Here is a 25,933-nt window from a genome sequence, read left to right as displayed (position 1 = left end):
TCGTTTAATTCTCTCGTTTAATTCCTCTCGCTCGTCTCCGGCTGATTTGTTTACTCGAGCCGTACGGTACACGGTATCGCGGGAGAGGGGGATTCGATACTCGCGTAAAAATAGCCGATTCTAATGGATTACACACAGGCGCGAACGTTAATAATAGCGAGGATCGATCACCGCGCGAGTCCTAATTAAACTGCACGCGTGTGTGCGTGTACACCGAAAGCGTCTTCTCTCGCGCGACGATGCCGCGTAAATCATACTTTTAATTAAGAAGAAAAGGAGAGCTCTCTCAGTGGCACTTGCGCTCCGGTCCCTTATACTCTCGCGGCTCTCGTTAAAATCCCCGCGTGAAAATACGCGCGCCAGATCATCCTCGACGATAAAAACGCCGCTGTCCACCGCCTCGTGCGCGCATGTCCAGCGTTGAATTAAAAAATTTGCCCGCTTTATTTAAGGTACATAAAGCGTATAGCACCGCGCATAAATGAGCGTCTTCTTTTTTTTTAAAGTTGATTTATCGACGAGGAAGAAGAGCAGCAGTGTATACGCGGTTAGTATCAAACGAGTTCAATCGCTCGCGGCGAAATTGTGCTTCTTTTTTCGGACACTGCACAATTTATAGTATTCAATTATATTGTTGCAATAACTTCCGAAAGCCGAATCTGTGTTGCTTTCACGAGTACATAAATCTACTGCTTTTATTACTGGAGTCGCTTCGCGGAAAAGAAGAAGGCTTGACAAATATTTCCCCCGAAATATTGAAGAAAAAAATTAAACGCACGCCGCAGTGGAGCCTTAATTACGCCGATCGTAAACGGTGCGCGCAGGACGCAACAAACTCCCGGAGCAAACAATAAACGACTATCTCGCCTCGCGGCATGTATTATATGGCGTAAATATGTTACAAACCTTTACTTTGCTAATCGCTTTACGGCGCGATAATATATCAGGCTGGACAGTGGACAAAAAAAGGAAAGTCGCCCTTCGCGCATTAGGAGGCAATAAACTTTTCTATTGACACTTCTCTCGGCGCGTATAACCGCGATACACGCGCGCAGGCGTCTAACATGTGGGAACGCAGAGAGACGGCTGTATACGTGGACGGAAAGTCCGAGAGTTTTGACGGGCTAATTTACATTCGTGAGTGGAATCGGTATTCTTCTTTTTTTTCTCTGTCCGTTGAAAAAAGGCGCAGCGCGCGCGCGCGCGTTTACGATCTGAACGGCGCGCTTCCTCTGCGCTTCGTTAAAAGCGTCTACAGGTGGCTAATGAACTTTTTACGGCCGGATTGTATTAAATAAATAGCCGATAAAACCTGGCCGATATCCATCTGGACGAGCGAGCGACGTTTTATTTTAACGCCGGGGAATGCCATTATATTAGCATACAGCGTCTGCGTGTCGTTTTGTTTTCTCACTTGTTATTCGCCGTATAAATTCGATCAGAATCTCGATCAATCTTCCGCGTCTTTTCCGCGAGGGGATGACACACTTGCATCGAGTCGAGAATATAGCCCGAGGTCGAGAGGTGAAAAGTCCCTCGAGCGTCCGACGATGATAAGCATCGCGTCTATACGTATATTAAGCGTCCGAAGACAGAGAGAGAGAGAGATAGAGAAAGAGAGAGAGAGAGAGAGAGAGTAGTGCTCATACCGATACATCTCAGAGCGCAGGGCAACAGTGGTGTAATGGAAAGCAGGAAGAGCTGTGCAAAGTAATGCAACGAAACCAGTAGTCATCCGCGATAATTAAGTAATTACAGCGCAGCGTCATACACAGATGCACGAAGCGCGAAGGAAAGCAAACAGTCACTGCGCGCCCGGCAAATCCATCACCGATTTCTAATGATGCTTCATTCTCGCGCGCCTAAAATGTTCAAGGCAATTGAATCCAACCGAGGCGGCTCGCATCATTCACGCGGCAGCTCTGCGTGAGCATATACACTCGTGCGCGTATGAATAAAGTCCTGAGCGTTAGCGGAATCAAAGGCGCGCGAGTAGGATTGATCGAGGCATTTACGCGACCACCGTGACCGCGAGGAGGAATGTCAAGCGCCGTAAGCGCTGCCGCTCAATTACGAGCTGATGCTGCGTCCTAATGATCCTCTCTTAAAAAAGTGATTGGCTTTGTTGTGAAGCATTTAATTGAGAATCGGTCGCCTGGCACAAGAATTAAGGAACGCGAATCAGAAATACGGCTTTTATTATATAACCTACGAACGCTTCAAACTGTTGGCGCTAAGCAGGCGGCAACATTTAAATGTTAATTATGACACGATAAGGAGCACTGAAATTTCCTGGTAAATTTAAAAATCCTTAAGTATCCTGCGAAATTGGTACAGCGATCGCTTGTAATTGCAATCCTCGAAATCACTTACGACTTTAACATGCTTATTATACAATTACGCGGCTGATATAATCCAAGAAAATTAAATTACGCTAAAACGAAGCGTCCGCCGCGTCCCTCAAGCTCGCACTCGCTTATAATACAAATTGAGTAATACACGCAGCCGATGTGAAATTCCACTCGACCGCAGCACTGAATCGGATGAGAGAAAGAAAAGCATCGCGCACGCGCGTCAAGCGTCGCGCGAGCGCGAGTGACACGCTGTTATTACAGTGGCACAGCGAGTTGGAAAAAAGAAAGCGGCGGAGAGAAAAAGAAAAGAGAGAAAGAGGTCGAGCGAGCGATCGACTACCCCTCGAGCGCGATTTAAGTGCCTCGCGAGTGCACGCATCCGAAAGAATTATTCTTCTCGCGACAGTCGTCGAGCTCGTGTGTATGCGCAGCGCACGTGTGACAGGGAAGAAGAGCGAATCTGGGACGGCAATTGAGCTGTCCGCTGATAATGCGCAGCGAGCCGAGGGATGCTATGCGAGAGAGAGAGAGTTTAAATATCGACTTTGTTCGCCGCAAAGCCATCAGTTCCGAGGAGGATTATACGTCCGTAATGAGCGATTGCTCGCGGTATTATGTAGCTGTACGTATCGCGTCAGAGTTGAGCAAACAGATCGCACCGTATGTTGCTTTAATGAGCTATACGTCAGAGAAGTCGCTTTTGATGCGATTTCTCGCTAGAAGCCCGGGCATTAAAGGATTTAACGCGCGCTTTTATTCAAATTCGCTCGCGAGTCTCAAATGGCATAAGTAGTGCTCGTGTATAATACGGCTGATTCGTTCCCGGATAAAAGTCTCCTCTCTCGCATCCTCCTTTTTTTTCTTCTTCCTCTTCTTCGCCGACCGCGAGGACGTTGAATTATATATATCGCGGGTATACTCGTAAAAAGCGTATATACACGTGTGTATACGAGGGCTGAGAATGAAGTAATTACGCATACATAAGCGAGATGCGATCGCCGCGCGGTAAATCGTTAAAATTACCCGCCGAGTTTACGTTTTAATGCGCGCTCAACATTTTAATGTAACTATATACAGTTAAGTGATAAAGTTCGTATAGCAGTAGCTTTCGAGGCGGCGGTGATGGATGAATGAGCCGCGATCTAGTTCTCTCCTAGCATATCTCGTTTATAAGCGCACACCCAGAACTCTACCTCTTACATACCTGCGAGTTATCTGAAAAATTCAGCGGGAGATTTTTCAGTCGCTCGTTAGAAGGGCACACACGTGCGTCTAATGTCTATATACTTAATATCACCAGCTTCACCTAAACCGCATACATAATAGCCCCATGTGTCTGGCGCACTAATCCGACGAGTGTCCATTAGCAGAGAGCAGCGCAATCTATGGCTCGATTAATAACGATATTTACGAGCTCGGAGACATTAATAAACCAATGCGCTTGTAACTGCTTCCAGCGACGCGTGACGCGGCGAGCTTTCGATCTTTGCTTATAGTCGGAAATTATTCACTTGTAAAAAAAGTTTCCGTTCCCTGAAGATCATAGTTATAGTTATACGATGGATCCATTGCGTAGATTCATGGTAGGAAGCAAAGGCCAGGCAGATATAGCACGAGTGGCCCAAGCAACGAGGCAGTATGAAATAGGTGGCTCATATCGCGCTATATATGCCCCAAGCGCGTTCAATAGTAATGAGGGAGATGGAAAATCGCCGTTGCGCCACCTATCTTCGCTGGTCCGAGACTCGCAGAATTTAGGCGGTGACGGGTGAGGAGAAGACCAGTCCAAAACTACTTGTATTGTATAGGCTTGTTTCGTTACATGTTCATTTCGAAACAATATAATGTATATCGCCAACTTTCCAAGTCAAACACTTGGCTTCTCTCTCCGTGTCGCCTCGTTACGCGATGACGTGTCCGGAGGATTTATCGCCAAGTCGGCATGAAATTACGTATCAAAAGGCGGGGGAGAGCCGGCTGATTTATCGATGGGACAGGGTGCTGTATACATACTCCGCACGCACACTTTTCCCTTTCGATTCCAAGGCCGGCGCTCGCCGAGAAATTGTTTTTAGTAGTTGAAAAACTGGTTCCCATTTTATATGTATATGCTCACCTATATAAGTGTTTACGTTGATAGGTACACGAAAATTTCGCGACTTTCTTCGCGTTGCGCGCAGGGTCGAGATCGTCCGTATATGTGGGTCGCGAGGGGATAACAGTCGCTTCGAGGGACGAGAGTATGTTACAAGAGAGAGGAAGATAATCTACTCGCGCGCGGCTGATCCCAGACGCGCGGAGAAGAAACTTGTCACTCCCGCTAGCCCGACGACGAAATTGCATTAAGGGAATGTGAAAGTGAATTTTCGGCAAAAATAATTATCGTCGAAAAAGGAACGGGTTCCGTACGAAATCCTCTCCTCCGCGTCGTTTTGCAACGACGTATCGAGGATAATTATGTCCAAATGTGGGCCAGATTTGACGCTCGATTCTCGCGCGAGTATACACGCTCGAGCTTCCGGCGCTTTATACACCCATACACACCCATACACGCACGCGCAAGTCATTTTAACCCGGCGATAAACGCGAGCAGCGCGCATTATGACACGCGGCGGCATCGATAAATAATAAAATATCCTTTTATCCGAAACCTGCGCGCGGGCTAGCTTTTACGCGTGTATAACTTGTACAGCAGCAGCCGCACATGCATAAGTGAAAAGTCAGCTGAACGATCTCGCGGGAGGTGATCTTAATGCGCCTGCAGAGCATTGTGCAGGCCAGTCGCGCGAATCCGGCTCTCTTAATGGACCATTAGCCATTGCGTAACCCCTCAGCGAAAGTCATCCACTGCGCGGATTTTCTTTGTCCCAGCTCGTTGCCGCTTTGCTGCTATGTGCATAAGTCACGAGCGAGGCAGTTTACGAGGATGATCGGTGTTTCGCGAAGTCGTCAATCAAAATATATTTAGGATTGACTAACTGCAAGCTTCTTGGCTGTTTTCTTTGTTGCGGTGCAGAGGCTGTCTGTCTGTGTGTGTGTGTGTGTGTAAACGAGTTTTATGTAAGCCTTTATTACGTGCGTCTATGTATTTAATCGCGGGACCTTCGTTTAATTACGTCTCTCCAGATCTCTCCTATTTTTGTACACACCTATACATCGAGAGAACAGGTTATCGGAGCGCGTTTTACAATACAAATTCGTAACGCCGCATATGAACTTTAATAACGAAAGGACTGGTTCTTATTGCGTCAGGCACTATAGGTATACACTTACGCGCGACTGCGCATACATTACGAGAAATGTAATTAATATTAAAAATAAACGATTTCACGCGCGCTTTATATTGCGAATCTCGACTCGAGTTTTGACTCGCGAGGCGCAATTAAACGTGAAGTATGCCACTTTTCAACGCGATACGATATAAATTACATTTTTTATTTTCCCCGAAAATTCGTTACTCCCGTTTCACAGATCGATCCCGAGAACTCGGTGAAAATAACGACGAGGCCTTTTCGTAGGTCAAGCATCTAACTCTCCCGCTGTCCACGAGCTGTACAGCAGTGTCATTATCATAACTCAATAGCCGAGGATTCATAAACAAGCTCACATCGAGCGTGTAACGCAGCGTCGATACTCCTCGTCGTACGCGATCGCGTATAATTTTCAAAGCGAACGAGCGCGCGAGAAAAAATCTCGGAATAAGATCTCTGTCCTCGACTACTAGAACTATACTATAGCAGCCTGCTTCGACGAGAGTGAGCGGCCGTCGCAATAAACATCCCGGAGCCTCGTTAACGGGCAATTAGTTTTAATTTAGTACCGAGATTATCGGTTTTTAAGCGGCCCCCGGAAAAGCCCTTGTTATACAGCCGTTGCCTTTATGGCTTTCTTGTGCAAATACAACGCGCTCCCCATGCGTCTGCTGCTGTATAGACCGCGCGCGACCGGCGACGAGTATTGCGCCATTTCATTATTACAGGAATATAAATCAGCTGATGATGCGAAGCATTGTCGTTGCCGCGAAAGCGATCTCGGCCGCGGCGCATCGCCGGCGATTATCTTGAAAATCGCCGCGAGCCGACGAGATAGCTTTATTCGCGGCGAGCGATGCCGGCCGGCGATTGCGAAATTGCGGAAAAATGCCCGAGTCCGCAGTAGTGTATACCGCGCGCACAGCCCCCGGGAGAGGAACGTATATACGCGCGTCTCTAATCGGCGCGCATCGCACCGCTGCGAGGCTGGATACGTGAGCAGCACGTAGCTACTCTCGGACGTTACGTTGCGCGTACGAGAGCTCTCCCGTGGGAAAAGCCCGCTGCTGCACCGCTATATGACTGGCTAATGGATAGCTTGTCGTTTTTTTCGTTTTCACAGAGAGATTCGGCGCGCGCGCTTTATCGCCGCTAAGCATCGACGACGACTGTTACATACACTCTTTGTTGAGAGCCGCTACGGGGCTGCTTCGGATTTGACGTTTTCGCTTTCTAGATCGTTATATATGTATATGCATGTTGTTGTCATTATTGGGAGCGAAGAGTTGCTCGCGACGCTGCGGGATTATTCAAATGCGATTACGGTTCGTACACGACGCTCTACTTTGTTATCTGCGGCTGTGTCTATTGTTGGGATTAGGTGACGAATGGTTTCGAATTCAAGAAATGCTTCGGGACTTTGTTGATTTGCATTTTACCAATGCGGAGGAGCGATTGTGCTCGTGTGACAAAAAGGTTCGAGTGATCGTTAGCGTATGGCGTGCGCGACGCGCTCTGTGTGTGTGTGTGTGTGTCTATGAGCACGCGGCGTTTGATATACGCACGTTGCTCTGATAAGAACATTCATTTTCGACGGGAACTGGTTATAATATCGTGTTATTCAAACGAGAAGGAAGTCGTGAAATAGTTTCGAGTTTTATCCGAGGATATTGCAAGTTAATGCGCGATTATTAAACTAGAGTTATAAATAATAAGAATGGCTTCATTTTATTAATAGTTTTTCAGCTTTCAGAATCGTATTGAAGGACCAGGGCTTATACTCGGGTAGAACCATTGAACAGATCTTAGTGCAGACTTGGGTTAGGTGATCGCAGCATTTGCGTCAATGATCATATTATAATAAACTAATAAGCTAATTAAACTGGAGATAATGAGTCCGTGTGCGAACTGTCGAAGTGAGATAAGAAAGCGAATTTATAATAAATGTGTTAACTTTTATTCGGAAATATAATAATCTTAAATCTAACAAGTTACTTTAAATTACGAACAATACATAGAACTGGTTGACCTAGTAAATATTCCCGAAACCAGGGATGAATCCACCTTGTGGCTCGTACTGGGGAAAGGTTGGGAATTCACCCTCGGTTTCCCAGCTCGGATTGATGCTCGGGTCTAAAGGCTGTGGTGGGAAAGTTTCCCAAGCTTCCGTCCAACTACTGAAGGGGTCCTCTTCGGTAGGAAAAGCTGGCGGGCCAGCGACGTCGTTCGCGTTGAGCGAATTACCGGGGCTATTAGCACCTTCGGTCGTCTTGAAGTCATACTTCATCTCGTACTTAATGAAGGGAATGAAGCTCGATACTTTGGTGTAGACGTCGGGGCTACCCTCGGCACATCCACCGTCTCCTCCAGAAACAATGCCGACCACCTTGTTCTGGTAAACGAGAGGACTGCCGCTGTCGCCCTGGCAAGTTCCATAACCTGGACTGCTCTTGGCGCAGATCTGAGAGCTGGAAATACTCTTGCGAAGAACCGATTGATAGTGGATGCTGCACTCCTGGCGACTGATGACGTAGAAGTTGTCTTTCTTCAGTTGAGTGGATGTAGGCCCGTCTGGACGAGCATTACCGTAGCCGCAAGTTTTGACTTGGCCGTTCAAGGGAACCTCGAATCCAGGGCTAGGCAAGTCAATAATCTTGACAGTGTTGGACAAGGTGACGGGGGTTTTCAGCTGGACGGATAAGAATAATTAGAATGCTTGCTATGTAATTAGCGCTGCAAAATCATATAAAATTGAATTCATGACGCCTTACCGTGACAACGCCGACATCATTGGGCAAAAGTCGAGAATCGTAGATAGAATTAACGTATCCACGATGGTAGGAAACTCTTTTAACCTTGTGGGTTTTTCCAGAGCCAACTGACGTGGCTCCAACCTCTACGTGCAATCTTTCAAAGACGTATGGATCGTTGAACAGGTCTACGAGGCAATGAGCTGCTGTGAGCACATGGGTCTTACTGATCAAAGCACCTCCGCAAAACATCGTCTCGTCGACGAAAAATGCAACGAAATACGGGAAGTCACGAGGCTTCGCCAGTGAAGCAAGGTCTGAAAGCCTGGTCTTTTTCCCATGAACAGCTGTAAAGAATCCATGTTTTAAAATTTGACAGAACTTTGATTGCTGAAATTATACTCGTGCGAGGAAAGGATTTTTCATTTAGTTTAATTTTTATACACCAATATCAGTAATAATCAAAATAAAGACAAATGCTAAAGAAGCAAAGAGCTTTGTGTACTGAAAGAAATAAAAAAAAAGAAGAACGTTTTTTACATTTTCATCAACAATTTATTTTTATAAAATTAAACCTTAGAAATTTAGAGCTAATATTAAAAGAATCGTATGAACTATTAGATTTTACCTAATGCCATACAGCAGAGTGCGAGTAGTGCGCCAAAAACCCTCATGGTGCCTGGTATTACTTGACGAATCTTGTGCCAATTACTGCCTGGTAAAACTAAACTTTTCAGTCTTTATATATTCGATAGTACTATTTCGTTATTCCAGTAAATTTGATTTAGATCATGAAGATGATAAAATCATCAAATCAAACACATTTGACGTAATTATTTCCGTTTCAATGACCTTATTGCTAACGTAGGTTCGTTCTCAATAGCATACGTAGATTCTGAGAAAAAAGTTCTATTCAAATCGTTATGATAAAAAATAGGTTTTCGTTTGACGATGAATGGTCTTATTATGTTGCCGATGATACTGCTTAAAGTTATTGTCCATACTAACATTGCCTATTGATAGTGAAATAAAATGAATCAAACGTCTTTGAAGCGCAAAAAAATATAATTTTTAAGTTAATCAAATAACTTTACAGAATTTATATCAGTCGTTAAAAAGTTTCCACTCATTCAAATCCGTTTCTTTTCATTCATGCGATAACTTTAATATTATGCACAAGTGTTTTTTTTAATTGTACACTTTCATTCAAGCATTGATATAAAAATTCATTATGGTGTTTGATCGAGCAAAATAAAAAAGCTGATAAATATCTGATCATCTGATTTTATATCACGATACCAGAAATAACCCAATTCATTTTAACAGATTTAAGTAAAAAAAATGTATTTTACAGATTACAAAACAGCTATATTTTTTATCAATAATTTTGAAATTAATTTTGATGATTTTCTTTTATTCAAGAAATTCAAGCAATTTTGCTGATTTGTTTTTAATAACTTAAAAAGTTAATTTATTTAACAAAAAACATTTTTGTAAAAGTTGTGGTTGATTCTTGGTTTACTACTTATCTATTCTTTTATAAAGTCCAAGTAGCGATAATAGATGTTTTCTTTCAATTTACGAGGTGGGTTGTTTACCATGATACCAATAAAACACCTATAAAACGTTAAATAATATTAAATTGGCAAAGCCAAATTATGTATAGGAGTATTATGTAGACTAAATAAACGCCAGACTGGTTAATCAAATATTTTTATCCAATTTGACATTGAACAACGATACTACTCAAAACACCTTAATCTGATAAGAGCTTATCCTCAGACCATTGTGTCGCCCACAATGACGAAGCTTGATTTCTTCCATTCGCATTTGTTTTGTCGCTTGTCACTAACAAATTACTTTTTGTTTACTTAGACAAGTGCTTTCTAGATTTATCAACCACTCATTTTTATACATGGGTATTAAAAATACATTTTGCTGAGATTAAAAAGATGTATAGTTTAAGGTAAAAAACAAATTTATTCAACGAATAACAATATAAAAATATAATACAAATCTAAATTCAATTCTTATTGGTAAATAATTTGTGGTTGATAGGGATTGTAGGGATTATAAATTGGAAATCCTGGATATCCTGGGATGACCCATCCTCCTGGAAGCTGTGGTTGGAAGGGATTTCCAGCCGGAGGTAGCACTTGTTGACCCTGTCCAGATGAACTGCTGACCGGGGCATCCATCTGCTCTTTGATGAAATCCAAGTAGCTCGCAACATTGGTGTAAACGTCGGGGCTACCTGTACTACATTCACCGTCTCCTCCAGAAACGACACCGACTACCTGGTTGTTGTAGACGAGTGGGCCACCACTGTCACCCTGGCAAGTTCCATAACCAGGACCGCTCTTGGCGCAAATATGAGAGCTTGTAATAGTTCTCCTCAATTTTGATTGGTAATATTGGTTGCACTCTTCCTTACTGATGACCTTGAAAGTATCCTTCTTCAATATTGGCGAAATTGGACCACGAGGTTGGCTAGAACCAAAACCAGAGATGACGACTTTGGTGCCAGGGGGTACCACCGTTCCGGCTGAAGGCAGAGCGATAACTTTAACATTGGCAGACTCTGTGACCGGGGTTTGCAGCTGAAAAAAAGCAATGAGAAACATTACAAGCTGAAATTGGAGATTCAATGCTATTGTAATAATTGGTAGTTGTTAATTCTTCTTACAGTGAGGACACCGATATCGTTGGGGATGAATAGTGATTCAAAAGGAGAATCGCTATAATCTCCGGGGTAAGCTGCTCTTGCGACGCTATGACTTTGTCCGGAACCTAGTCTGACCAACCCAACTTCAACCACTACTCCTTGGGCTAAGGTGTAAGGATTATCGGTCATAGGTTTGACACAGTGAGCGGCGGTCAGCACGTGAGTTTTACTGATTAAAGCTCCTCCGCAGTGGAAGTTTCCATTGAGATGAATGGCGACCTGGTAAGGGAACTCGCCAAGACTCGCTGGTTTAGCGAGATCGGATAATCTGACCTTTTTAGCGTCGGTAGCTACGAGTCAAAAAACAGTTTGTGTTACGAAACGTGTGGCATCTCTTACTACTAAATTGTCAAAAGTATAACTCGCAATATTTAATGAAAAAAAATTTTTCAAAATTTTCAAAATAATTATTAAAATATATAAAGAGCTTACCCAATGCCACGAGGCAGAGAACGAAAATCTTTCCAATAGTTCTCATGATTTCAAGAGTTGGATGAGACTCGAGCAAACGATGACTGATTAGCTCAAGTTTCCCGGCCCTTATATATCCGATTGAAAATCGGGAAGAGATAACAATTCGTGAATGGAATTTTTAATCCAAGCCTTCCGCAAATAATCAACCTGGAGTTTATGCTTTACAACAATAGTTGAATTAGGGTATTGGCACAGCGATGATTGGAACAATCGATGCTTCCTTTGGATTCATGAAATCGCTACTTTCAATGATAAATCATTACGTCTTTCATAGGCAGGGAAAATCCGTCATACGCTGTTAGCACGATAAGGCGCTTGACTAAATTGACGCAGTCTGGTTAGTCAAATATTTTTATCTCCGACTCGAAATAGATCAGCGATTCGACGTAAAAAGATCATCTCTTCTCCTCGTTTCTCTCACCAACGCCTCTAGCTCAACACCTGGATCTGATAAGGTAACCCATGCCCGGGCTATTGTGTATCCCGCAATGTATGTCACAGTTACGAAGCCCGATTTCCATATCGATTTGCGATGCATCACTCGCCGGTTGGTACCCACTGAGTCGCGAAAATTGTTGACGTATGTGACGAGAGAATTCATGATTTATGCTCCACACATCATTCGCGTAATCGCGTGATATTGCTCAATAAAGGAACCCGTACCGAGAAAACACGTGCTGGGTACAAAAGTCAAGCCCGAGATCATAGATCCGAGGTCTGCGCGTGTACCTCCTTTCTTCCTCCTCCTCGCGTTATACGCACGTTTTCCGGTGCTGTAGCACGCTCTGTTGCAGCAGCAGCAGCAGCAGCTTTACGGGACCGAAGAAAGCCAGATAGGCCTGTATCTCTCTCGGACTACAGGCGCGATAGAGATTAGCTTTTTTTAGATTTATATGCTTTTATTGTTGTACATTATGTTGTACATATTTAGATATAGTAAATAAAAAGAAAAGAAAAAAAAATTGTTGTGTAAGAAGTGATAGTGCGAAGAGTAAATGGAATGAGGTGAAATGAGATGGATGGGTGTGTATTTTTGCGTCATGTTTGCGTGTTTTCCAATTTAAAGAAGTATGATTTAGCTGTTTGTTTAAAGCGTGATATGGATAGTGTGTTGCGAAGATGAGATGGAAGGCTATTCCAGAGGTAGGAAGCACTGATGAAAAATGAGTTTTTCAGCGTCTCCGTCTTGAAGGACGGGATGTCCAGGGGAGTCACCTCACCCCTTACAGGCCTGAGCGCGACGTGGAAATCAAAATAGGCTGATAAGTAGGTAGGTACGGAGGTGTTGAACATTTTCCTTAGAAAACAGGCCAGAAAACAGAGAGCGAGAGAGAAGAGAATTTAATCTCGGCTATACGGGACGATTCGCGGTAATTGTTTTTCCAGGGCGCGGTGCCGTTTTATATTCCACTGGCTGCGCAGCTGCAGGTTCATCGCGGCCGATCGATCCACGCCTTCGTCGCGGTGAGAATCGTTTCCGTAATCTGATACTCCGCTGCATCAGCATCGCTCGAGGTTTTGCCTGCCGCCGCGTGGAAACGTTGAACGGCGTAAGTATTAATTCGAGGCTGTTGCGGCGACGCGTGCGCGATCTTTCCGTATCGGGTTCGCGAGATCGTCGGTCATCTCGCGGTGAGCGATTCTAGCTTCTATAGGATTGAAAAACATTTTTTCGCTCTGCGTAGAGGCTACTTTTTGCCTCGGTGCGGAATCAAGAAGTCCGAGTCGGAAGCCGTATAAACCAATTAAGCCGAGTATATGGCACCTGCGCAGACGAGCGCGTAAAAATACCCCCTGCTGCGGAGTAAAAAGCTTGGAAAATCAGTCCGGTAGTGGTACTTACTGCGCGCGAGGAAAGGTGCGCGCTGCACGACTCCCGCGCGCGTGAGCTAACTGTACCACTCGGCCGTCATTATTTACGCGGGCTGGTATATAGCCATATAAGAAGGAGGCGCCCTTGCTATACGCTACACACGCTCTGCAGCAACGAGGTCACGAGAGCTTTGCGGATATGTACCACCTGTAGGCCTCACGTGCCTATAAAGTTGCTCTTCGAGAGCTCGTTATATCTCTCCCGGCGCGTTTCCTCCTTAACCCGGAGCGCGGCTCGTATAAATCGCGGACGCTCCCCTTTACCTGCATACGTATACACAGCGGTGTGGTCAGAGCCGCCTGCGTAAGTCATAGAGATAGATCTATACCGCGCTGCCCTTCGTCGCGCGCTGCACGCGAGCCGGTCGCTCGAGCGTTACTGACTTGTAGCATCCGCAAGGCCGATCTCTCTCTCTCTCTCTCTCTCTCTCTCTCTCTCTCTCTCTCTCTCTCTCTCTCTCTCTCTCTCTCTCGCCGGGTAATGCGCGCACGGAATCGGCTTATCTCTCTCCTGGCGGTATTAGCTACTCTTCCGTTGTGCTCGCTCGTGCTGCTGGAGAACGGGACGCCACTGCAAAGCTCGAGCTTGGATTCTTTCGCTGTGTGTTTATAAAATAATGTTCCTTTTTCGTATATACTGTTCGCAGAGGGAGAGGCTGGTGTAACGGTGTGTGCGGGAATAGTGATCGAGAGTAGAGAAGGCACAGGTGTGTACGAACGTTTTCATAAATGTTTATTTCGTATAATTTAATAGACTTGTGTATATCACTCTCGAGTCGCTCGGCGAGCTCGGCGCGGGAATGTGTATTCAATATATTAACATCTGCATTGTATCGTACATCGTCGTCGTCGTTGTAATATACAATAAAAAATATCATCGTCGGTAAAACTATAATCTCGATCGATCTCTGCCACAGCTCATCAGACCTTGACGATCTGCTGCTGCTGTGGCTGCTGGACGGTATTGTTGCTGGACTCCTGGTCGGAGTTGGGAGGCGTCAACGCCGGCGGCTGCACAGCCGAACCTGCCGGCTGCTGGGACTGCTTCGCCGGCTGCTTGTCGTCCGTCGCTCCGGCGGCGGCGGCGGCGGCGGCGACGGCGGCGGCCGCGACGCCGTTTGGATTGTTCAGCGCGCACTTCTTGTAGTGGGTGCGCATGTTGCTGCTCTGGGAGAATCTCAGGCTGCAGTTGGGACATGAGTAGGGCTTGGTGCCGGTGTGGTAGTTCAGGTGCGTCTTGAGGTGGTGCTTCTTGGTGAAGGCCTTGGAGCAGAGGGTGCACTGGTAGGGCTTCAGGCCCGAGTGCAGCCTCGTGTGCAGGGTCATGTTGGATCTGTCGGCGAAGGCCTTGTGACAGACCTGGCACTGGTAGGGCCGCTCGCCCGAGTGGGTTCTGAGGTGCTGCTTGAGCAGCATCTTCCTGGAGAAGGCCTTGCCGCACTGCTCGCACTGGTGGGGCTTCAGGCCCGTGTGTATGCGCACGTGCATGTTGTAGGCGACCCGCTGGTTGAAGCTCTTGCCGCACTCGGCGCAGGCGTACTCCTTGCGGTTGCGGTGGATCTTCATGTGGCTGCTGAGGTAGCCCCGGTCGTTGAAGTACTTGCCGCACTCGGGACAGCTGGCCGCGAACTCGCGGGTGCCCTCGTGCACCGAGCGGTGGTACTTGTAGTTGCGCAGCTGGGAGAACTGCTTGCCGCAGTCGAGGCAGCGGAACGGCTTCTCGCCCGAGTGGGTGCGCAGGTGGACCTGGAATCCAACGAGGCAGAGACACACGTTTATAGATAGTCTTTTGTTTTTTGAGGTCGGCTAGCTTCGTAATTGACCGCGCCGGCGCAAAACTCGTTCGCGGATCGTTATTCAATGCGCGCTTCTGTGCGTGTGTGCGTGTGTGTGTGCGTGTGTGTGTTCTTGTGAGTGCATCCGCTGCAGCCGAGATATTCTACTTTTACTTCGCGCGAACGTGACCGTCATTTCACTTTCTCGCGTGCGCTTCGTTTTTCGCTCGTTACACTCGCGCGCTCGCAAATAAGAAAATCAGATCGTCTGTGTTTATATTTTGGCCTTTACGTAACGGCGCGCTCTTAGCATATCCGACGCTTTTTCTTGCTTTTTTCGAATTCCCCGGATTTCTGACCGCATTTCACGGGCGTTGCCAGCGTACACCTCGCAGTCCCCCCCCCCCCCGCACGAGGGATTAATCGAATTAGAGATCATCACGATTATGCACAGGAAAGTTAATGAAGTTTTCGAGGGAGGCCGAGGCAAGAGCCGTACAATTACTCTCTTTCTCCTCTTCCCTAGAATCATCGACGCAAGTAGACGACGAAAGCGATATTCATTAGCCGTCTAGCAATCGGCCCTGCGCAGAGTAATACAGAGCGCAGTAATCTCGGGGCCAACAAAGAGCGATGTGCGGCAAAAAGTTACAAAGTACGTGTTATCCCGCTGATTGCTAAAAAACTTCATTACGGAACTGCGCGCGGACTTCCCCTCCCTGCGCCTGCGCGCCGGCTTGGAAAAAGCGAGCAGCAAAAGCGTCCTAGAGGAAACGCTCGCGGTAATAACAGCGCCGCGCGCGAGAGCTCGTCTCTCACCGCAAAGGAGGCGAGGTATTTATATATATATATATATATATATATATATATATATATATATAAAAGAAGGAAGAAAAAGGCAGCTATTATTTTCTCGTGCGGTCGCTGCAGTCCGATGCGACATCAGCTTTCGCGCCGGCTTTCCGATTTTTCGGCATCGCGAGAGGAAAGCGGGTCAGCGACTGAGTTTTTCGATTTCGCGGCACGCGCTGCGATGCGCCGCTGTAAATATCGCGCGTAATATAAGGAAAGTGCAGCGGCGGCGGTGTATACGAAATTTACGGATGCGCCGATTCCGCAACGAGTGATTTACGAGCTGATGAAACGAAAAGGCTGCGTCGGTTTCTTTTTGCATAAGGTGGGCGCTTTATGATCATTGTTCTCGCTCGATTAGGTCGGGTTATTATGAAGCATTTAGCGCTCGTAAATCGGCTGCGTAGATTTTTCCAGTAGTTTCGATCGGCCGGCGCGCGGATTATTGTGAATAAACTGGTCGGACGAGGTGTCGACGGTCGTTAACTTTTGTTAAAGGATCCGTTACGACAGAGCGTCCGAGTGTTATTCAATCGGTTGTCTATATACACGCACACAGCGAATCCCGAAAATTACATCAGTTCCAAATAAACTACATATCCCGGCGAAAAGGCGAAAAAAAACTCGAAGCTCCAACCGGTCCCGCGAGCGACGGGATAAAAAAGAAAGTGTACGAGCGTGTGTTATCTCTCTACCTTGAGCGAGGCCCTGGTGACGAAAGTTTTGGAGCACTGGCCGCACTTGTGCTCCTCGTTTGTCTGCGCCGTTGCGCTGCTCCCTCTGCTCCGCTGCTGCTCGGGACCGATGCTCGAGTTGTTGTTGTTGTCGTCGCTGACCAGAGCGAAGCCGTGCGGTAGGCTCTTCTCCTGATGTGCTAGCACGGGCAGGACGCTCGGCCTGATCCGAGGCTCGGGTTTAACGGGAAGAGTCCTCGCTTCGTCCTTGGACTCGAGGGAGTCGCAGAGTCGACTGACCGGTAGCGACAGCTCGGGTTTCTTGCTCTGGACGACGGGAAGCTTCTGCTCCGGGACGAAAGGGACGCATCGGGGTGGCGGAGGAACCACGGCGGGTAGACTCGGGGGTGGTTCGGGGAACGGGGGCGGGGGCGGCAGACTCGGCGCCCGGGCGTAGTAATCGGCGCTCGTCGGCCGAGGGTTAGGAACTTGGTAGAAGCCGCTCGGGTGCACCACTGCTGGTGGTAGTGCTGGTTCCTTCGAGATCAGCGGCTGCGGGGAGAGACTGCAGCATCCGGAGGCGGTGCAGGGGGACACCACCGATCCACGGTAGAGGTCCGCTTGCTGGCTCGGAATCGTCACGTCCACCGGCATCTGCTCCTGCAACAAACGAGAAGCAGGCGGCTGCTGTAGCTTTCGAATTTATTGACTAAGGTCGTTTTCCTTTAAAGCACGTTGATGCAACAATGCAACGCTCTTTCGTGTGATTGAATTATACATTTTCGGGTGAAAGTGTGTCGCGGCTTGTTTTTCGAAAAAGTGCAAAAACCGTTCTGCGGTTTTCGAAAGATGCTTTAAAGAAATGAGCATAGAAGAGAACGAGCTGTTCTCACGCCGCGGGACAACAATGTGCCAGGCAGCGCGTATGTTGCGGCAAAAAGGAGCCGAGAAATTTTAATAGTTTGTATTGGAAACATCGTGAGAAAAGAATTTGTTTTCCCCGCTTTCCGCGAGCGCGCGAGAGAGAAAATAACGCCCATAAGTTTTTCACCGCCGCGGCGCACGTCGATTCTAATTGAAAATCCGTCCCTCTCTCGTTAACGAATTATCTCCGTTCGCAGATGCAAACGAGCATACAACAGCGTGCCGAGAGGGCAGATGATGTCAAAACGTCCGAGCAATGCATCACACACTCGCGGGCAAAAACTGCACGCTACGTACTCTCGAAAACGAGCACCGCGTGAAAGGCCGCCGGCGTACAGGGAATATTGCGTCACTACACATCGCAGCTCTCGAAGCAGTGACAAAAAGAGCGAGAGAGAAACATGTTAGGCGTGTAAGAGACTCGAGGATTTTTACAGGCGGCGGCGGTGCGAACCGGTCGCTCGTGTCTTCCTAATTTATGAAAAGCTCGACGACTCGCTCGCGCGAGATAACTGTATCCAGCCGAACTGTTTACGATTCTAGTCGGCGATGCCGATGTCGTTTGTTTTACGAGCGTCGCCTGTGGATCCCTTCACGAGCCGAGATTATTCTTCCGATTCTCACACGCACCGGACACGCATAGCTGGGAACATTAGGTGCGTAGGTGACATTCTCGCTGTGTGGCCGCCTACTCCGTAGGAATTTTTGGGAAAATCCTGTGGATACATAGATTAAACTCGGACCCGAATTTCACGCGGCGTTTCGGGGCTTATTGCGATAATTTACGATTCCCTATAGGACGCGTATGTGTACAAATATTTTTTTCAAACATAGGTGTGTTCCGTTACCGCTTACGCTTTTATTGTAGTCGCGCTTACTTCCTATTCCCATTTTTCTCTCGGAATTATACTTACGCTCCCGAGGCATAAATATACGGTCGTGAAAGTGTCGCGACGTTAAATTTCATCTCGAATATCCATCCCATCGAGTATTATACGATTTTACGCTTCGGATTATAATGGCTCTCTTTCCATCTCGCGCTTATACCTCTCGACTCGTCTCTCAGTCACAATGAGCGTATAACGCACTGGGGAATCAATAAAAGCGTCGATAACCCATTCGATCCCATCATTGCCAAGATTTACGACCGCGAATTATCACAAGCTACATACCCGCGAGCATCTCTCTCGTGCGGGTTAAATTAAGCGTCATTTGACTTGCAAACCGCGCAAATAAACAGCTAGTGCGGTACATAATGGAATACATCAGTGCGCTGCAGCGTGTATAAAAAGGAAGCGAAGAGACCCTTTGTCGACGCGCCAAAGCAAATAGCACGCGCTACAACCGCGAGAGTTTGCGAAGAGAAAAAAACCGACACGTCCGTGCGTTGTACAAGGTTCTCTCTCTCTCTCTCTCTCTCTCTCTCTCTCTCTCTCTCTCTCTCTCTCTCTCGCGCGCGCGCGCGCGCGCGAGCGGCACCGCGTGTTTACAATAGTCCATTCAATGCGCGCGTTTCATTCGAATCGCATTAACAATGATATGCTCTATAGGAATCTGTGCACCACTAACCTAAGTATAAGAGGAGGCGACGCATACAGTCGTACGCATATATAACAGTATCGAGCAGAGCGGGAGTCAGCTGAGAGAGTTAACTGTTACGAAGACGGCGACCCTGAGCCGGAGATTGGGTTCGGCTATTCGCGATTCACCTTACCGACCAAGGCTGCGTATACCTGCGCGCGGCTCGATCGGATGCAACCGGAGGAGAAAACGAGGGATATATAAGGGACTGTTACACGCGGAGGAAAGGCCGACTCTCGCGCCTCTTAAATACATATATACCATATAGAATACGAGAAAAGAGGCTGCTGCACCTCCATAAGTCGGCGGGGATTTTCGAGGAGCTTTTCCGGCTACCCGGCGTCGTAAAGAGTGGATTTTTAAGATGAGTCCCGTAAGTTGTTTATGGACTACGTCAGAGAAATGCAATTACGGGAGAGGAGAAAAGAACAGCAACAAATCACGCACGCGCGGGCAGGTGCAGCTGTGCACTAAGTCACGTTTTTTGTATATATACACTCGACAACAAAGTTGGCCCATCAATAACCAACGGAGAAAATGATCAAATGTATTCACATGCACAATCGAACGCTCGTTATATGAATGGGAATATGAGGGCCATTACTTAGTTATACGTGCTCGCATTAATTTCGAAAAGCGCGCGCTTAATTGAATATAGGCTCGACAAATCGCGCGTCGCGTCGTGCCATAAAAATGCTCTTGCAGTGATGGAAAAATATCTACGATTGGTATACGCGCGAACAACAAGTCTAGTTACGGTAGCGGCAAGCGCGGGTAATCGATAGCTTCATTAATGAGAATGACATTGGCCAACAGTAGGCCGATCTTCGCGCGCGCAGGCACAGTTGAGAAATCGGTCGGCGTATGTCACGCTGCCGATTCCTTTTCAGACCAGACGCACACACTATATGTACCGAGCGACATCTGCATTTTTATCACCGTCCTCGTGCATCACGGGGGGGATGGAAAACCGCTTTCTATAACGGTTGCGCGTACATTGAGCTTTCTTTTCCGCGTCGATTTTGAAAATCGATCGATACCGATTTGTTGTAGATCGGCAGCGTAAAGGGAACAGTCTCGCGGTGTTATTTAAAAAGTATGACATAACGGCTCGTAATGTGTGCTCTCTGTTCCCGTCATCCGTTCATCTTATGAAACTCGGAAGTAAATTTCAACAGATTCAAGTATATATATCGCGAAAGAAAGCGACACTTTGCAACAGGTTTGCACTGTGTGTGCTGCAGTGTTGGAAAAGCACACGACTTATAGAAACATTTGCATACAAGAAATACCAAACGATCTTTTTCCCTCCCTCGTCCATAGAACTAACGGCGTCTTTTACGTTTTTAACGAGACTCGCACAGGAGAGCTCGTTAGAACTGACTCGCATTACACATTAGAGAGAGAAACGCGCGCGTCTCGCTAAAAACTCCATCATCGCGGTATGTCCGAAAATAGCTGCGGGACCAGAGAAGAACCGGGAGAGAGAGAGAGAGCAAACACGAGAATTAGCACGTCAGTCCGTTATAACCCTTCTTCTCCTCCGCTTCGTCGCGTGTACACGAAAGTCCTACAAAAACTTATAAATATACAAAATTTTTCCTAGTGCAGCCGCAGCAGCAGAAGCGGCGGCTGTCTCTAAGTGCACGGCAAACACATACGGAATCCTCTCGCGGCTCTCTCGCGGCTGGTCAACCGCCGCCGAAGAGGTGCTTTCCTCGTTCTCATGAAAAAAGAAAGCGAAAAAAGGCCGCCGTCAGAATTTTTCATCGGCTTCTGAAAGCGTATACGCGGCGGATCTCGATTCTTGCTGCGCAAACAAGCTCGTCGCCGCGATGTTTTGCCCTGCGCAAACACACACACACACACACACACACACACACACACATGAGACGTGCATGCGCGCGTCTCGAGAGTCGCCGCCGAGGTATATCCGCGTATATAATAGGCCGCGGACTGTTTTGTACGAGGTAGACATACGAGAGGCTTTTCAAATGCTAAGACGTTCCGGGAATCGAGAGCCGCGTAGGCTCCTTTCACTCCGGGGGCGGATCGTCATGTATAGCTTCATTTTGCCGATTTTTTTTCTTCGGCCGACGATGTGCAAACGAAATTTGACGGCCGTGACGGAATGGAAAATAGAATCGGAGGAGATAAAAAGTCTATTAGGCTCTGAGCTATGATTAACATAATACATCGGTCGGGGTCCGATCGTTCATTCACGATCAAAACATACAGCGAGTGAATATAACTTCGTAAATAACGTGAACCTTCATTCACGACGCGTATATGTACGCAATAATCCATTGAGGAGAAAAATTCGAATTCCCCTCGAGAGATTTCTGAATGAAAAGGCCGTATGTGCTTTTTAGTTTACCTCCGAAAGACGTTTCGTGTCCCAATCTATTACCGATAGACACAGAGATTAAAATGTTAATGTGTCATTTACCCGCATTACAGCCCCGCACACAAGGCGTTTGCTTTACAAGCTTTGCCCAATAAATTCATCAATCTATTAGCGAGGAGCCGGGGGCGCGTAACGTAAGCCTTCAAGAATTTCATTTTTATCGCCGCCTTTTTTTCGTTTATAGTCGCGAACGTACCACCTCGGCTGCCCATAAAAGCGTGACGCTTCTAACGATCTTCGGGCGGACCTCTTACCGGTTTCACGGATCCACGATTTATGCGTGCGTATATTACGCTGTGCGCGTGGCCCCTCGTCGCGTCCCTCGCAGTCCATTCATTTCTTCGGTGTGAAGACGCGTTACGCTCGTCAATGAATGGAGGTTTTGAGGAAAAAAGAATTACCGCGTGATCGAGGGGCAAATTGATCGGTGTAAGCGAGATTGATTCGCCCGATGTTTTTCACGCGCTGCGTTGCTGGAAAGGATTTGACGTAATTAGGCAAGGTGTGTCAAAAAAAAGGACAGAAAAAATTCTTCATCTTCGACAGAGCGCACGCGGTTAATGGTGTTTTATTACGAAAGGGGCCGGGTTTAACTTCCTGCTAAACGTTCGTAAAAGTGTCAATGTTATTGTCATTATTTTGAGAGAGAAAAACGCCGTGGAAATGTCGAAACGCTTGTTAAATCATTTTCACACTTCGGGAGATTGGAGGAAGGAATTTTTCGACTTTTACGGTCGGAGCTATGCGCGATATAAAATTAACGTCTATGCGCGGGAAACACGAGTCCGCCGTGTGTGTGTGTGTGTGTGTGTCGAAACAATGACACGGCGGGGGGATTCGGCTGTTCGAAGGCCGTTCCGAGACGTTCACACGCGTAATTTTCGAGATAAATCTGAGAAAAGCTTTGAATGATACTTACGACAGGCTCGGAATGACTCTGCACAACGATCGGCGGAACCTTCGGCGAGTGATGTGGCCTGAGGATCTGCCTCCAGGGCGACGCCGTGACCTGGTTAGCCACGGGCCTCCTGGTCTGCATTCTCCACTTGCAGCAGTTCTCCCTGCAGGACAAGTCCTCCCCCAGCGGATACGACTCCGTCGTCGTAGTCGTCGTCGTCAGCGGCCTCTTGTCCCAGGAGGACTGCGCGGTCACCACCGGCATCGGAGCCACCAGACTCGGCAGCGGCTCCGTCGGCTGGTAGTACGGCAGTTGCCTGGAGTGATGATGGGCAGCGGCAGCCGCAGCCTCGGCCCACATCCTCAGCTCCAGCGCGTCGAGCTGTCGATCCGGCGTCGACGTGACCTGTTGCCGCTGCTGCTGCTGCTGCTGCTTCCAGCTACCCGGGTATTGTTCGCAGTGGAGGTAGGGCAGGGGGTTGAGCCCCAGCTTCACGTCCTTCACGTCGTCGTGATGCTGGAGTTCCGGCGGTGCCGTGGGCAGGCGGATCCGCAGAGCCTCCGCGGCCCGCAGGAAAGCCTCGAGTCGAGCCCGCGGCACCGTCGCGCTGCCCGTGTAGACGAAACCGAGCAGTGCTGCCAGTTCCGGGCCCTCGATGTCCGCGAGGATGACCGTGATCGGCTCGCAGTAGTTGCTCGACTTGCTGTGCGCCAGCAGGACTTCCTGGAAGACAGATAGCGTACAAGCACTCGCGTTTATAGCGCTTAGTCACTACACACGTGCGGATGACAAAACGTGTCAACTCGAGAGAGAGAGAGAGAGAGAGAGAGAGAGAGAGAGAGAGAGAGAGAGAGAGAGCGAGCAAGGGTTTAACGACTCTCGGCGCGCGTGGCCTCATCCGTCATCCGAGTATATCGCGCGAGAGCTGTTAGAAAAATCTTCTCACCGTTTTAAAAAGAATAGGTCGCTATAAATATCTGCGCGCACGATGTATAAGAGACATTCGAATGACTATCGAGGAACAAGCTTTTAACCGACAGGTTCGATTAATTTCCCAGTCCGTATGATTAAGCTCCTCCGATAAGCGTCGATAAATCAGTGCTGATCACGAGCGTTTCCGGATTAAAGCTATACTCGGTCGTTTGGAAGAAAAATAGTGCGAACCCGTAACGATTTAAGGAAAGCTGAGTGAGAGAATGAAGAAATCACTCCATCAGTCTTTCCGGTCTGATAAAGTCGCTCCCCCGCGCGCTGCGGTGATACATGCTCAGGAGCGTTTATACGGCCGCCTCGCCGTCTAATTAATGACGATCCTCGCCCGGCGCACTCATTATGCGCGTCTTATACGGCCAGCTGCTTCGGGATACAGCCATAGAGACTTTTATCGCGTAATTTACTCGGCTCGTTAGGGAGGCGTGTGCGTAGCGGAAAATTAATTTTCCCGAACTCGGCGGTATTATTGCTCTTTCTCTCGCGGCTTTTAATTAATCGCTTTATAAGCGCCGCCGCTATTTCTAAAACGCGAGATATATAGGGGGAAGACGCGCGCCTGTATAAGAGGGAGAAAAATATGTCTCGCGATTTCTCCGCGTATACAGCTCATGCGGAATATAACATATAGTGTCGCGCGTGAAAGGCTGCGTTTTCTAGCGCCCCCGAAGCGGATAGAACTGTCGCTGCTCCCATGGGCGCACCTGAGAATTCCGAGGATCGCCCATTTGTCCGATTGTCATGACTCCGGCTGCATTTATCTTCCTCTCGTTTGTGTATTATATAACGGACGGTATGTATCTGCTCTACACCGCACACTACTACGCGAGCATTATACATTCTATGTACGATTCACGCTCTCTCGCTCCCTCCCCCCCCCCTCCCCCACGACTCCGTGACTATATCTAACGCCGGCGCACAATACCCTGACAACAATTCGTCTAGCGTTAGAAAGTGCGCGCTTTTTATTATTCTCGCTATGTGTGTGTGTGTGTGTATGCATTAATTCGGTCGACTGCGAAATTTACGATCCTCACGGGCAGCTGGTATCGCCGCTGCTACCGTGCGCCGCTCTGATAATTCGGTTGAGAGTACATTTTTTTTTCCGCGCGCTGCAGCTGCTGCTGTGCACAGTAGTGTGCGCGCGGGTAAAAATTAAACTGTCATAATTTTCCGAATCGTTACGGCACCTGCGCTACGGTTTTACTGCGCGGAATTCGCTCTGGGTGTATCGTTCTATAAATAGATCTCTGCAGCGCGATTTGGCAATAGAGGCTAATGTACGCGGTGAGGGGGAAAAAAAATTCTCGAAAAATCGGCGCGCCGGCATTCTCTCGCTATCCGCGCGGCGCAGACAATTACGGCTTTTGATACGCCATTAGAATTCGCTCCATTGTATAAGCCGATAGACCTCGAGGATAAGCCCGCGCGCGTATATACGCTTATTGTTATTACGAGCTTAGAGAGAAGCATCTCTGCGCATCTTATCCGAGCGAGTCGAGAGCGTTGATAAATTAAGCATCCTCTGCATGCAGCCATCGCCGTGGCGCGAAACGGCACCGACTCCTCCCCCTCATCGCGACGTTATAGTATGAGCATAGAACACCACAGAGAGAAAGGTGAATTTCATGACGTAGACTCGACTCTATGCGCAGCTCTCCAGCTTATATCTCTGCGCTGTATATGAATACATCCATTTCTGGCGCGTGCACTGATGCATCGTTCATTGTTTTCAGCGACGCGACGATCCGCCGTTTTTCAGTTCATCCGTGACTCGCCGTATCTGCGCGGGGGAGAGATAAATCACACGGCGATCGTTGGATTTATACACACGGTGTATATGTGTGCGAGCGCTGCAGCCTCTTACAAATTGTCCGACATTGTTCGCCTGATTCATCGCGAGATTACGACACTCTTGTCGCGTTATGCTATATACTTAATTAGCGCATGCGCACCGCCGCGTCATTCGCTCTCTCTCTCTCTCTCTCTGCGTATCTATATATCGTAACAATGCGAATACCGCGTATGACAAAATGTAGTTCGTTGCGCGCGTTATATTATAATGCGGCATAAATCTTCGCCGCGGGTATATAATGTAATATACGCATAAGGCGACGGTGTGTTATATTTATCGCTCACTGTATATTACAATGCCCGGGCAGATAGAGTCCAGAACAATCATAATTTATCAATGCGCAGCTTAGCGTTACGTATAAATCGAAACGTATCGATAAAAATCGCTCTGAATTACGCGCGTTAGTCCAACGGAGGGTGCGGATATGGACGTGTGCGAGTACATAGCTAATAAATTCGCGTAGGTGTGTACAGCTCTTAATTCTAGCGCTCGCCGCGGCGGCGATAAACCGGATGCACGAGTGCGAATGCAGCTTGACTGTTTTATACCTA

At 47.6% G+C, this 25,933-nt stretch overlaps 3 protein-coding genes across 4 annotated transcripts in view; all 3 read right to left on the bottom strand.

The window, feature by feature from the left end:
* Positions 1 to 7,634: 7,634 nt before the first annotated feature.
* Positions 7,635 to 9,029, bottom strand: LOC116416207 (chymotrypsin-1-like). Its single transcript, XM_031923880.1, has 3 exons — positions 8,984 to 9,029; positions 8,377 to 8,702; positions 7,635 to 8,294 (listed from the first exon to the last, which is right to left on the bottom strand). The coding sequence occupies exons 1-3, from the start codon at positions 9,027 to 9,029 to the stop codon at positions 7,635 to 7,637; spliced, it is 1,032 nt and encodes a 343-aa protein (XP_031779740.1).
* A 1,286-nt stretch (positions 9,030 to 10,315) lies between these two features.
* On the bottom strand, positions 10,316 to 11,558 carry LOC103317247 (mite allergen Eur m 3-like). The gene is made up of 3 exons (XM_031923879.1): positions 11,513 to 11,558; positions 11,042 to 11,370; positions 10,316 to 10,955 (listed from the first exon to the last, which is right to left on the bottom strand). Exons 1-3 carry the CDS (start codon positions 11,556 to 11,558, stop codon positions 10,386 to 10,388), a joined length of 945 nt encoding a protein of 314 aa, XP_031779739.1. The 3' UTR covers positions 10,316 to 10,385.
* Positions 11,559 to 14,136: 2,578 nt separating this feature from the next.
* The window catches only part of LOC103317248 (zinc finger protein 449), a 28,069-nt gene continuing 16,272 nt past the window's right edge, over positions 14,137 to 25,933 (bottom strand). For both annotated transcript variants that reach the window (XM_031923840.1, XM_031923839.2), the window contains exons 2-4: positions 22,559 to 23,260; positions 16,749 to 17,387; positions 14,137 to 15,172 (exon numbers count right to left, since the gene is read on the bottom strand). In XM_031923840.1, the coding sequence (XP_031779700.1) occupies positions 14,348 to 15,172; positions 16,749 to 17,387; positions 22,559 to 23,260 (2,166 nt within the window). In that variant the 3' untranslated portion in view covers positions 14,137 to 14,347. The remainder of the gene's footprint in view (positions 15,173 to 16,748; positions 17,388 to 22,558; positions 23,261 to 25,933) is intronic.

This window comes from Nasonia vitripennis, chromosome 2 (genome assembly GCF_009193385.2).
Source record: "Nasonia vitripennis strain AsymCx chromosome 2, Nvit_psr_1.1, whole genome shotgun sequence".
In the NCBI taxonomy this organism is placed as follows: Eukaryota; Metazoa; Arthropoda; class Insecta; order Hymenoptera; family Pteromalidae; genus Nasonia; species Nasonia vitripennis.
The sequence above is the reverse complement of the archived record's forward strand: the minus strand, read 5'-3'. Positions and strand labels throughout refer to the sequence as shown.

Coding starts and splice junctions, on each gene's coding strand:
- LOC116416207 (XM_031923880.1), bottom strand. CDS start 9,029: ATGAGGGTTTTTGGCGCACTACTCGCACTCTGCTGTATGGCATTAG. Junction 8,703..8,983: donor ACTCTGCTGTATGGCATTAG/GTAAAATCTAAT, acceptor GATTCTTTACAG/CTGTTCATGGGAAAAAGACC. Junction 8,295..8,376: donor ATGATGTCGGCGTTGTCACG/GTAAGGCGTCAT, acceptor TTATCCGTCCAG/CTGAAAACCCCCGTCACCTT.
- LOC103317247 (XM_031923879.1), bottom strand. CDS start 11,558: ATGAGAACTATTGGAAAGATTTTCGTTCTCTGCCTCGTGGCATTGG. Junction 11,371..11,512: donor TCTCTGCCTCGTGGCATTGG/GTAAGCTCTTTA, acceptor TTTGACTCGTAG/CTACCGACGCTAAAAAGGTC. Junction 10,956..11,041: donor ACGATATCGGTGTCCTCACT/GTAAGAAGAATT, acceptor GCTTTTTTTCAG/CTGCAAACCCCGGTCACAGA.